This window comes from Pseudorasbora parva, chromosome 13 (genome assembly GCF_024679245.1).
Source record: "Pseudorasbora parva isolate DD20220531a chromosome 13, ASM2467924v1, whole genome shotgun sequence".
Taxonomy (NCBI): Eukaryota; Metazoa; Chordata; class Actinopteri; order Cypriniformes; family Gobionidae; genus Pseudorasbora; species Pseudorasbora parva.
In genome coordinates this window covers 13312412-13326314 of record NC_090184.1, presented here as the reverse complement: position 1 = coordinate 13326314, position 13903 = coordinate 13312412, and the positions used below count along the sequence as shown (strand labels likewise).

The window sequence follows — 13903 nt, the reverse complement described above, 5'->3', positions numbered from 1 at the left end:
ATACTTTGGAGAGTATAAGGCTAGTCATTTGCATAAAAAAACCCAGACCATCTCGATATAAGTGCTTTCCGCACACGCTTTCCTTACAGCCTTTCGTCACTCTCGTAAAACTTTCGCTTTTCGCAGACGCGCTCTCGCTCGATCTTCGAGCAATGCCAAGTGTGCCATTCTCACCAGCTATCACAATAAACACCTTTTATAAAGACCCAGATTACAGATCTCTCATTGGCAGCTGTTATTCAGAGAAACCTTGCAGAAAGCCTATAAAAAGCAACAACGCAGCTTTTCTTGTATATGATCGAATGTAGTTAAGATTAAATTAAGTTGTATTATTTAATAATTTTATACATGGATTATATAATACAATTAATGCAATATACTCCAATGTAATTAAAGTCATGTTAGGATGAAATATTACTTCTCATCACAATTATAAAGTCATAAAGAAGTTATTTTTGCGTACGTGTGGTTTCTGTTGTTCCAATATTTTTTTTTGAAAAAAAGTATTACGAAATCTTTGGTGAACTGTGATTTGTTCTTAAAATCGTTCATATTATTTGTGCATAACCATGCTTAATGAATGAGACCCATTAAGATCTGTTCTAAAACTAGAGCTGCAAAAAAAAAAAAAAAAAAATGGGGCTGCTCAATTAACTGAGATACAGTGAAGAAAATAATTATTTGAACACACTGCTTCTATATTGCAAGTTCTCCCACTTAGAAATCATTGAGGGGTCTGAAATTGTCATCGTATGTGAATGTCCACTGTGAGAGACATAATCTAAAAAGAAAATCCAGAAATCACAATGTATGATTTTTTAACTATTTATATGCATGATACAGCTGCAAATAAGTAGTTGAACACCTGAGCAAATCAATGATAATATTTGGTACAGTAGCCTTTGTTTGCAATTAGAGGTCAAACATTTCCTGTAGTTTTTCACCAGGTTTGCACACACTGCAGGAGGGATTTTGGCCCCCTCCTCCACACAGATCTTCTCTAGATTAGGTTGGTTTCTGGCCTGTCACTGAGAAACACAGAGTTTGAGCTCCCTCCAAAGACTCTCTATTGGGTTTAGGTCTGGAGATTGGCTAGGCCATGCCAGAACCTTGATATGCTTCTTACAGAGCCACTCCTTGGTTATCCTGGGTGTGTGCTTCAGGTCATTGTCATGTTGGAAGACCCAGCCTTGACCCATCTTCAATGCTCTAACTGAGGGAAGGAGGTTGTTCCCCAAAATCTTGCAATACATGGCCCCGGTCATCCTCTCCTTAATACAGTGCAGTCTCCCTGTCCCATGTGCAGAAAAACACCCCCAAAGCATGATGCTACCACCCCCATGCTGCACAGTAGGGATGGTGTTTTGGGGATGGTACTCATCATTCTTCTTCCTCCAAACACGTTTAGTGGAGATATGAACAAAAAGTTCTATTTTGGTCTCATCTGACCACATGACTTTCTCCCATAACTCATCTGGATCATCCAAATGGTCATTGGCAAACTTAAAACGGGCCTGGACATGTGCTGGTTTAAGCAGGGGAACCTTCCGTGCCGTGCCTGATTTCAAACCATGACGTCTTAGTGTATTACTAACAGTAACCTTGGAAACGGTGGTCCCAGCTCTTTTCAGGTCATTGACCAGCTCCTCCCATGTAGTTCTGGGCTGATTTCTCACGAGGCCCCACGAGATGAGACCCCACGAGGTGAGATCTTGCATGGAGCCCCAGTCTGGGGGAAGCTTCTTCCATTTTTCTAATGATTGCTCCAAAAGTGGACCTTTTTTAACCAAGCTGCTTGGAAATTTCCCCGTAGCACTTTCCAGCCTTGTGGAGGTGTATTATTATGTTTCTAGTGTCTTTGGACAGCTCTTTGGTCTTGGCCATGTTAGTAGTTGGATTCTTACTAATTGTATGGGGTGGACAGGTGTCTTTATGCAGCTAATGACCTCAAACAGGTGCATCTAATTTTGGATAATAAATGGAGTGGAGGTTAACATTTTAAAGGCAGACTTACAGGTCTTTGAGAGTCATAATTCTAGCTGATAGACAGATGTTAAAATACTTATTTGCAGCTGTATCATACAAATAAATTGTTTAAAAAATCATATATTGTGATTTCTGGATATTTTTTTTAGATTATGTCTCTCACAGTGGACATACACATATGATGACAATTTCAGACCCCTCCATGATATTCCAAGTAGGAGAACTTGCAAAATAGCAGTGTTCAAATACTTATTTTTTCTGCACTGTAAAACTGAAATCACAATATATATTATAAAATCATATCAAATCAAAGACTGTAATTTAATTAAAGAAGTATATTGTCAGTTGCTCTGCATGTTTCAGAGTGAAGAGCGGCACTGTGTTCATTTACACACATGCAGCTTATAATACTGTGTTTTAATAACAGCTTGGTTCACTATAAATGCTGCTTTTCACGAAATCCATCTATGCATGTGATCATTCACACAGAGATCGAAGATTGCACTGCACACACACACAGAAACATTTAGGAACTTAAATTTATCAACCCTACCCTGTAACTTTTAATAATACAGTACATTCACTATATTATATTATTCAGCAAGGAGGTGGTAATTTCAGTGTTTTTAACAAGCCTCGAGAATCCCCTAATCTTTTTTGTTAACAGGATATTAGTTGTTAGATGCTGAAGCAGTGGCTGAAATTAGTCACTTGTTCACACGATTAATATGTTCTATATGGTGAATGGCACATAATGCACTTTTTTAGGGAATATAGAAAAAATTTATATAAACTGAAAGCCATAATTCATCCTATATATATATAATATATATATACTCCAGTTTTCAGTATCACATGATGCTTTAGAAATCATTATAATATAATGATTTGATATATTGAGTTATCAATAATTTTGGAATAATATAATTTAAAAAAATTAACCAGCGATACTTTTTTTCAGGACTCATTGATGAATAAAAAGTTAAAAAGAACAACATTTATTCAAAATAGAAATCTTTTCTAATAGTATAAATCTTTACTATGAGATATTAAAATAATTTCTGAAGGATCATGTTACTTAAGATTGGTGTAATGTCTGATGAACTAATGTTTAGCTTTTATTTTTTATTATCAACTTATTTTCAGCAGTCAACAAGCTTGTACACACTGGTCACAGACATGGAGATGTAACTTTAATTTCCCCAAGCTGATTGCTCACTAAAAAAAAAAGTTTTCAGGCCATTTCAAGCTTGATTTTAACATGACAAAGCGGTGATATCTAAAAGGCCTATTTGTTCACTTACTTTTTAATTAGACTTCCCATTAACGCTATCATCTTCATTCAGGCCGATTTGAGAACATAAACGAAAACAAGAAGCGGGATTTATCGCACAAACTAACTACATTTAATCATAACTGATCATATCCAATCATAGTGCGATGGAGGCATTGCCTTCTCTCTCGTGACTTTCCGCCAATTATTCTCAATTACCTCCCATCAAACCCAGCACTTGCTTTAGGTTGGCTATTTTAAGTTAATGGGATCAGAGGAGTCAAGCCTCCTGCTGTAACTTCATCTGCAGGTTTTGTTGTTGGACAGTGTTACTTTATAAAAACTTTTACACTTTTAATGGCTGGTTTCACAGACAAGACTTAAAGTCCCAGTGAACCGGAAGAAGCAAGTGAGTTTTCTTTAGTGCTGTGGCATAATTTCCAAGTAAAACGTAACACTGAAAAGTGGGCAGGGTTTTACTTCAGCGCTCCTCCTCACCATCTCTCGCTCATAGCAGACTAATGGTTGAAGGGGAGTGGTTAAGCATTTTCAAACCTAAGACGTCAAACTGACATCATCTTAGAAGGAACGCCATTTCCAGACCGGAAGTTACTTTTCCGATTTTTGATTAAAAATTACTGTGACAAACATTTTTTTTCTGTGTATAAATGGATTAATTGTTCACTAAGACCTTTAATATGAGCTAAATAAGGTCTAAATAAAGTAAATAAGATCAATTCTGATTTCATGACGACTTTAAGCCTAAACCTACACTAAAATGTATGTTTGAGGTGTCTTCACTGAAAACAACTTGAACGGACTTGTATCAGTGCCATTGTTTTGTCTCAAGATGCACATCAGTAACGTTTTTTAGGGCAGGTTCATAAAAAGTATTTCTCACACACACACACACACACACACACACACACACACACACACACACACACACACACACACACACACACACACACACACAGCTCTCTCTTGATGGTTAATTAATTTAAATAAATGTTACAATTCAAATCAAATAAATGTAACCTTACCACACTACTTTATCTCCGTCTGATTTAAAGTGGGCAGAATGCTAGATCTAACAAGTCGTAGCAAACAAAAATAACCATTATTCTAACCCTTAGTGCTACAAACATCAAAACTACAAATAAAATACTTACTAAAAAATATATTTTATGTTTAATTTGTCATGTGACCATTATGTCATGTAAAGGATAATCCATGGCTAAACGATAATAAAACGATTTTAATGCACAACATGGAGGCAAAGTAAAGCCCTGCATTTATGCCCGAGCCCGACAGGCCCCGACTTTTTTACGCTCCTAGGGCCGGGCTTCGGGCCAATTTTCGCGTGATACCTAAAACAAGGGCCAGGCTTCGGGCCTTTTTTTAGGCTTCTCTTCGTTTTATATTTATTTTATTAATTAAAAGAAATAATGAGATGCGCTGGTGGAAACAACATGAGACCATAATAGCTTACGCGACTGTCAAGACTTTGTTTTGAATTGCGCTTCATTCGTTTTCTTCAGCGCAGCTGCTAGAGTTTTGAGCTTTTTAAAACTGGTTCCTTCATTTGTTTTCTCTGACCAGGTATCTATCTGATTGCAAAATGACCAGGAGTAGGCCTAAATACCTTCCAAGATTCTTTGGTGGTATGGTACTGGTATGGTAGAAGGTGGTATGAAGCATTTCAGATGAAACCGGACAAATGTAAATGTATCTGGTTGTTTACTCCTGGCAAACGGTTAAGAATGGGCTTTATGTTGTAGTCAGATAGATATGATGGTGCTACTGCAACACGCATCGCTGCAAATGAGTAAAGCAAGCCATCGCAAATGGCAAAACACAATCATCTTCAATACAAATTTATGAGACTAAATGATCTTACCAGTGCTTAGGTTGCTCTCTCATATTGCGGTCTTTGAATTTGAAATGAGCTGCTGAATAAAATGCATCTTGAATCTGTTGCTTTCGTTGCTGTGAACTTAAATGAACATATACCGCAGGAATTGAAGATCGAATTTATATTCATTTTGCGTAGGTGTAAGGTATAAGCCAAACTGCATGTTCTTTTTTTTTTTTTTTTTGACTGTTTAGCTCGTTTCGTTTTAAAGAGCCGCGAGCTGTATCAGCCTGCCTCAGCTTGTCAAAAATGCCGTTTCACTGTGGAGGAAATATTATAGTAGGCTAAATTAACTAACATTGTGATGCTTAAAGTGTTATATCTATGGATTTTATTATAGGCAAGACAAGTCAAGAGTTGATTTGAGAGGCTAAATTGATTAAACGTGGTTAACTCACTGTCGGCCGCTGGTCGCTTGGTCGTCACTTAAAATAATTGTTTTTTTTTAAATTAAAACTTTAATTTAACAAAAAAATACTCTACACAAAAACACGGGCTCCAGTCGGACTCGGGCCGAGATTTTTGATAAGTTGTCGGACATGGGCCGGGCTAGGGCCTAGATTTGAGGCCTGTGCAAGGCTCTAAAGCAAAGAACCGCCAGTCGTAAAGTGCATTAAAATTTTATGCACAGCTAGCCGTGGATTATCCCGCTTATACCATGATTATTTGTCTGCATTGAAAACATAAAGCTGTTATTGATGTTTGCAGAGCAATATTTGACTGGAAGAGTAAAATTGAAGGTTATGTTCATCATTATATTCATTTATAGCATTTATTTTAAATAATTATCAAGAGAAAGAGACAGAGAGAGAGGAGAAAGAGAGCAATGATGTATACATGTTCATCTCTCTCTCTCTCTCTCTCTCTCTCTCTCTCTCTCTCATACACACATATAATATATATATAAACATCAAAGCCATGAATTTAATTACTTCAGAAAAGCAACATTACCCTGTCAATTCTGAGAAATATAATGTAGCGTCTCAGTAGCAAAGCTATTTTATTAGTCAAAGCGTTGATGACAAGATTCTGTGCTCTTGAAATGCATACTGAGCTTTTTACAGTAAAGCCCTGCATTTATGCCCGAGCCCGACGGGCCCCGACTTTTTTACGCCCCTCGGGCCGGGCTTCGGGCCAATTTTCATGTCATACCTAAAACGCGGGCCGGGCTTCGGGCCTTTTTATAGGCTTCTCCTTCGTTTTATATTTATTTTATCAATTAAAAGGAACAATGAGTTCTGCGCTGGTGGAAACAACACGAGACCATAATAGCTAACGCAATTGTTAAGATGGCTCGCACAGTGTTCAGAGCATAGGTTCAGAGTCCGCGCCAGCAGCAGCAGCGCGCGTTTCTTCAGCGCGGAGACACACTGCAAGCGTGGTGTGAGCGTGGCGTTTCTGTTGCGTGTCATCCGCGGGGCGTCTGGTGCTATTAATGTACAGGGAAGCCCTATACTTCATGTTAAATATAAATATATTGCCTATTGATACAGCAAAGACAACTTCGGCAGTAGCCGGCCCATGCCATATCCATGGTATTGACGGCAAAAGGCTACAGAATAATTCGTTCTGTATTGACTGGTTTAATATTTCAAAATCGATAATTAGGCTATGCTGTCTTTTATTATTACAATTAGGCCTATCTGCATTTATGTTAACCTACAGACTTTCAAACATTATGTCATTATGTGTCACAATGTTTTATGGGCTATATGTTGTAGTCAGATAGATATGATGGTGCTGCAACACGCATCGCCGCAAATGACTAATGCAAGCCAACGCAAATGGCCGTAAATGAAACTTAAAATAAGTCTAAGATAGTCAAAAACACCATCATCTTCAATAAAAATGAATGAGATCATTATCTTACCAGTGCGTCGCGCTCTCTTATGTGGTATTTGAATCTGAAATAAGCTGCTGAATAAAATGCATCTTAATCTTTTGCTTCCGTTGCTGTAAACTCTGTTTAATGAGCATATACCCCGGGAATTGAAGATGGGATTTATATTCATTTGCGTAGGTGTAAGGTAGGCTATAAGACAACCTGCATGTGCTTTTTTTTATTTTATTTGTTTAGCTCCGTTTGCGAGAGCCGCGAGCAGAATCAGCCTGCCTCAGCTCGTCAAAAATGCCTTTTAGGCTACTGGTGGTAATAGTTGGCGAAATTAACTAACATTGTGATGCTTGAAGTGTTTTATGGATTTTATTATAGGCAAGACAAGTCAAGAGTTGATTTGAGAGACTAAATTAATTAAATATGCGGTTAACTCATTGTCGGCCGCTGGCCGCTTTTGGTCGTCACTTAAAAAAATTAAAACTTTCTTCTAACAAACAAAAAAATGCTCTAAACATTTTTCTAAATTAACGTACTAAAGAAACGAAACGAAAAATAACTACTTTGACATTAAAAACAAAACAGAACTATTTTAATGGCTGCAACAATGTAAAAAAAAAAAAAAAAAAAAAAAAAAACGGGCTCCAGTCGGACTCGGGCCGAGAATTTTGATAAGCTGTCGGACACGGGCCGGGCTAGGGCCTCAGCGTCTCGGGCCCGGGCCGGGCTAGGGCCTAGATTTGAGGCCCGTGCAGGGCTCTATTTTACAGTTAAAGATTTGGATTCATATGCTAAACATAAACAAAGTTTCAAAAATTAAGTTGGATGTTTGATGGAGTATTTTTGTGCCAAAAATTCCTTCCGGTTCCTCAAAAAATTCCTCCAGACCAGAGCGAGAGAAGCATGCCCCACGCCCCAAAGCATGCTTTCCTCGGCTTAAGTGAAGTCACTGGCTGCACTGCACAGGTCACAGAACTTCACAAAATCAACAATGTCACCTATAAAGTGTGTTTTTGGTCATCTTGGCAAGACAACCCTGTTGAGTTTGTTCCATACATTTCGGCGATGATTGTTTAATAAAAAAGGCCCAGTTCAACTCCGTATTTGCTGATCGTCTAATGCTGAAAGATGGAGCGGCCCCAACAATAAAGGTTCATGTCATGCGTTGTAACTACAGCCGGTGAGTAAAACTGCTTCAAATGTCTGTCTGTTTTGTTTTTGAGTGCACATCAAGTAAACAACATGATCGCGTATAGTTAATTTATCAGTAGAGCATGCAATGTATTTTGTGTGGTTAAATACATTTGTTTAGCTGGCCACTAGGTGTCTGTTTGTTTATTGTAAAACCACTCCAAACAGCAATACACAAAGAGTGGCGAAATATGCTGAACTAAATGAATTATTTCACTCATATTTGCACTCATCGTTCTTTAGCACCGCCCACATGATAAGACTCCATCCGCTCGGTTTTATTCGGAAGGACTCAGTACAGCGCATCTCTTTTATAAAGAGACTAAAACTAAAGACTTTTCGGAGATATGAAGGTTGCAATACTACTCTATAGGTACTCAAGATTAACATGAGATTAACAGAAACTGAGTGACACACCCCCTTTAATGCACACCTTCCAGCCAAACAGAACCGAGTATTCAGGCAGACCATGGTATAACGGTGAACATGCATTTGTGTCGTAAAAATGGTTGAAATATTATCTTGACCTAAAATCTCAACTTTAGAAGAGAAAAAATTCTCTTATGTCAAAAAAATGTCTCATACAAACAACAGAAATATTAAACAGATCTAATTCTATTTTTATTTATTTTTTCGTGTAGAAGTCTAGTGAAGTATAGTGGCTCGTAGTACTCTAAGTAGGAATCTCATACATACCTCTGTATGTACTGCGACTGCAAGAACCCCTTCCATGACATGAGTCCACTGTCTCGCCGTCCACCTACTGTCCACCCATCCTGTGGACTAGGCCAATTGTAAACACTGCCCACTGGACACACATGGTTCTAGAGCACTTTTAAGGCTTTCAGAAGCACCTGCTCCTTGTCCTACAAGCGTGGATTAAGACTGAAACAGCAGAAGAGCTTTCAGTAGTGCATTGTTTAACCGTGCAGCTTCTTGAAATTCAAAGAGGGGCTGGTAGAAACAGAGTTGGGCCAAGGAGCAGAAGCATATTTTCGATAGTACCAAGCCTAAGGTTTGTTTCTATTAGAATTTTGCGGCAAGTTGTTAATCGTGATGGCCTTGTTGGAGATGGATTTCTCAAGTCCGTCGAGTGCTAATTGTACAGGTTCTGTGGCACATTAAAAGATGAGAGCTAGGCTTGCCATAGGTCCACTTATGTGAGATTGGAGTGTTGCAAAAGCAGCAGAAATTAGACATTGATTGGGTACAGCAGTGATGAAGCTGTATTTGACAGTGCTTCTGTGTTGAAGATGAAATCTCTGATGAAATTTCAGAGAAAGCAGAATGAAATTCTACTTGAAGGATTGAGGGCTTATTATAGGGGTGTGTCACTAAAAAGGGAGTTTATCGGTGGATTGGAGGGTCTCTTCGGCAACCTCCCTGTGGCCTTCTGCTGACAGCAACATCCAAATAGGTCTCTGAAGGATACAATTATAAATATTACAATATGCAAATTGTATAATATATAACATACTTGAAAATGTATATGCAAAGCAAACATCAACGTGTCCACAATATATAAACATGCATGCACTCTCCAGTTTTTATTATAGAGCAATGTAAAGGAGCGCTGCACAGAAAATAGGCATCCGAAAGGGATGACGTCATCTGATCAAGACTGCATCCCCAAGAAATGGAAATAGATGGAGGCCAGTAATACGACCAATAAATTACTTCAGGTGAAATTGCACGCGGACCCTTTCGTTTTGCAATGTCTTTAATGTGCAGAGAGGCTTTATATATCGGATAACTGAATCTATTGCATTCATAAACATAGAACGGCTGAGGGTGACGTCATCTATATCCTGACTCACAAAACCTGAACTAACTAAACATTATGATAAACATGAACGAAAGACAACTCAAAAGCAAAATATTAAAGGATAATTAAGGCTAATTTGGATCTCAGCGACATCAGATATGATGCATCATCTCCAAATGCGGCACAGCATGAATGTATGACAGCATCCAGTGAACTGTCAAGCACCTTTACAAAAGATACATTAACCATTATATACAGACATCACGGTATTATTTAACACACATTTTACTTAAGCAATCATGAATCTAGTAACATATATTGAACATAAAATATTTATCCAACGGCTAATAATGATAAAGACCAACAAAAAAACTGACCAACTTAACGTTACTCACATAACAGTTAACGTTATTTCTGCCACAAATAACGGTACATGTCAGTCCCCCTCCTCATTCCCTTCAAGTTAAACGAGCAACACGAAACGCGCACATTTACCTCAGCACTCAAGACCTGTCGTTACTTATTTTAGTTTAAAAATATGTTATTTACTGTCACATTTCAGTCAGTGACTGGTAAAGCGTCTGTTTCGCGATCTGCTCGAGCTAAACTGCCTCAATCTTTTTGTACTCTCGCTTCTAGCTTAGCTAACTTGCCTTTAATTAGTCTTTACGAGACACAATACGTGCGAACAATGTAGCGTTGTCTTTCTTAGCTGCTAATTGCATAACTATACCCTTGCTAGAATGACAGGAATTAAATATTAGTTTTATTTTTACCTCAGTTTCTCGCCCTCCAATCTCGGCTTCCCTTCCCCCTTTCCCCTTTCCACAGTAACTGAAAACCCCGACGCCTTGTGGGAATTGTGGTTCTTCTACTGTAAATAGACTTCCGGTACTGTTGGAGCGCTTAAGTCGCGCTGTAAAGTTTTGTTTTTGATTTTTTGATTTTTCTTCAGTAAATTTTAAACAGTGACAGCAGTACTTAATCTAAATTTATATTAAAATATATTTGTAATACGTGTATATGCCATTGTATGCTATTTTTACAATTATATAGGCCTAGGTTATGGAATATATTTACATTTTTACAATGATGTTTAAATACTTTTGGCTCAACATTCTTTCAAGAAACCGATAAGTAAAGCATGCAAAACATCTCAGTGCTTTGGCAAAATCCACGTACTCTTTTCTTTTGTTTAGTTGTTTCAAAGTGACAGCTGTAGCCTATAGGCCTACATAGGCTAATTTGAAATTACTTTAAATTCTTGTATTATTAATTATGCAATTTAAGGACATATTTTTACGATTCAACAATCTTAAGATTCAACCAGTCCATACATGGACCATGAATGGACTGGTGAAGCCGCTACCATGAAGCCGCTTTAGCTGGCTAGCCAGATATGTTAAAGCTATGTTTGTGCCAGTAATCCTGTGTTTTTAGGAACCATTAAAGTGGTTTGGCTTTTAGTGTTCATCTCCATATATCTTAAGCTCCACATCTAACCTGCTGAGATCTCAAACTAAAATTGGACCAATCAGCTCTGAGCAAAGTGACACACCTCTGATGCAATAAAGTCCACTCCCCCTGTTTCTACATAGCATTTTTTTTTTTAAAGACCTAAGTGGCTGGCTTTTAATGATGATTATTTATAATAACAATAATTTTGAATGCTTATCATTTATGTAATTATTATACCCTTAATCAATTACACGTGTAACATGATTTTAGTTAATCAATCATAGGCACTTTATTAAAATAAATAAAAATAAGCTTTAAAATTAATAAATAAAGCTATAAAAATGACTAACTGTGAGCTTAATCTAAACTAACTTCATGACTTTTACTTGCACTGACATAGTAAGATTTTCTCAGTTGTATTCTCTTTCATAGACAGCTATTTAATCCAGAGAACAAATTAGCCTTCACGCATTAAACCTGAATTTTTTGATCATAGTAGCCACTTGTGTCACTTTTTGAACTTTTCGTTCCATTGACTTGAATTCAAATGCATGTAAATGCGGGAGACCAGAAACTGTTGCATGGCGGCACTGTATCCGTGAAAGTGCCCCTTTTGTGCCCAGAACGAAACCTGGAGACCTATAGACCCAGAGAAAAGTATTTACCTTGGTTTTATTCAGATTGAGCGAAAAAACCTAGGACTAGTTTGCAAAAGTAGTTTTTTTACATAATAGTGAATATTTAATGAACATTTGATTGACAGCAGTTGTTCATTACACTTACATTTAATCATTTAGCAGATGCTTTTATCCAAAGCAACTTACAAAAGAGGAGAGCAATAGAAGCAACTAAACAAACAAGGGCAACAGCCTGCAAGTGCTGTAGTCTCAATTAATTGAACAGTACACAAACATTTTTTGTAATTTTGTTATTTTTTTAATATAAACAAACAAACAGAAATTTGAATTGGATAGTTACGTGCTAGTTTTTATTGATCAGATGCAGTTAGTGGAAAAGATTGTACTTTGAAAAAGGCTATACAGACTCAGCTGCTCGAACTGAGATAGGCAGGTTGTTCCACCAGGTGGGAACGGTCCAGGAAAAGGTCCGTGAGGGAGATTTGAAGGTCTGATTTGAACTACGAGGCGTTCATTTGCAGAACGCAAGCTTCTATAGGGTGTGTATAGTCTGAACAAGCGAGTGTGAAGAGCCGGTGGTTGCTTTGTAGGCGAGCACCAGTGCCATGAATTTGATTTCATGAGGCAAAGCTGTTCAGTGAAGAGATCTATCAAATGATATGAATATTGTACGTGTAAAATCCCATGAGATTACAGAGGCATAAAATGATTACAGACCTCTAGAGCCATAACATGCCTCTAGAACATGCCCACCGAGTTTCATTCTGATTGGCCACCGGTAACCTTGTCTAATAGGTGTTCAAACAAAGTAAATTTTCAGATGGCGGCCATGTTTTTTTAGATACACCAATGTCCTCATAGACAACCATGGCACCTCAGACAAAGACAGTGCATGCCAATTTTCAAGTCAATCATACTAGCGGTTGGGTAGTTGCAGCCATTCACAGTTTTTCTCCTTAATTACACAAAAATGTAGTACTTTCTTGTACTCAAGTAAAAATGTGAATACTTTTACTTGAGTAAATGTAATTAAGTATTAAATAATATTTAATATGAAATGTATTGCTGTAAAAAGTAATGTTTAAATATTATGTTTTGGAATGTTGTGAAGTAAAAGTTTCCCAAAGAAGTACTGATAAGTACATATACTTGAAAAACTAAATTACTTGGAAAGTAAAAATACTTGAGTACTGTCTGCCTTTGATGATAACATAATGCTTTAAATGCTTCAGTTGGAACATCACCTGCAGTCTTTCAGAAATCTCCCAAAACTGCCGACGCAGAGGGGTCATTTATACAACTTTTGCTTTGAAATCTCTTTAATAAAATCAGAAAAGGCCAACTGCGTCGGAAAAAATGAAAAACATTAGCGAGTCAATTGCGGCCCGCCTTTGGCCAGGACATCAGTGTTTACCTCATATCCTGCTTTGTGCAATGTTGGCTCAAACAGACCTTCAAGGAGCCGAGAAGTTCCTAAAACACATGTGAATGACCAAACACCTCCTTGCTTTGGCAAGCTTGTGCTAATCCAGTCCAGACGACAAGACATTTTTATGGACTGAATTTCTGGCTGTAATACGAGTCACATTCCCTTTCCGGAGGCAGTTTGCTTGAACATCGGTGAGACGCTAATGGGCATAACTGACTCAAAATGTTGTTTATGTAACCGGCTGAGTGGCTTGCCAAAGTATGTTGATGAAGCTATTTCCTGTATTTCCTTACTCAGACTGCAAATTGAGGCTTCGGTCACAATTTGTGCTCCGTGTAACAACCCTAGTGCAGAAAAAAAAGACATACTGTAGTTTGTAATTTTAATAGTTTTAATGAATATTCATTTCGCAGA

General features: G+C 37.7%; 1 protein-coding gene across 3 annotated transcripts in view; it reads right to left on the bottom strand.

Moving 5' to 3' along the window:
- elmod3 (ELMO/CED-12 domain containing 3) overlaps positions 1–10827 on the bottom strand; it is a 31525-nt gene extending 20698 nt beyond the window's left edge. Inside the window, exons 1-2 of one of the 3 annotated variants that reach the window (XM_067413211.1) lie at positions 10741–10827; positions 8896–9620 (exon numbers count right to left, since the gene is read on the bottom strand). In XM_067413211.1, the coding sequence (XP_067269312.1) occupies positions 8896–8931 (36 nt within the window). In that variant the 5' untranslated portion in view covers positions 8932–9620; positions 10741–10827. Of the gene's footprint in view, positions 1–8895; positions 9621–10359; positions 10616–10740 lie in introns of those variants that run through there. The other 2 variants (XM_067413214.1, XM_067413213.1) reach the window with 2 other exon arrangements.
- Between the last annotated feature and the right edge of the window lie 3076 nt (positions 10828–13903).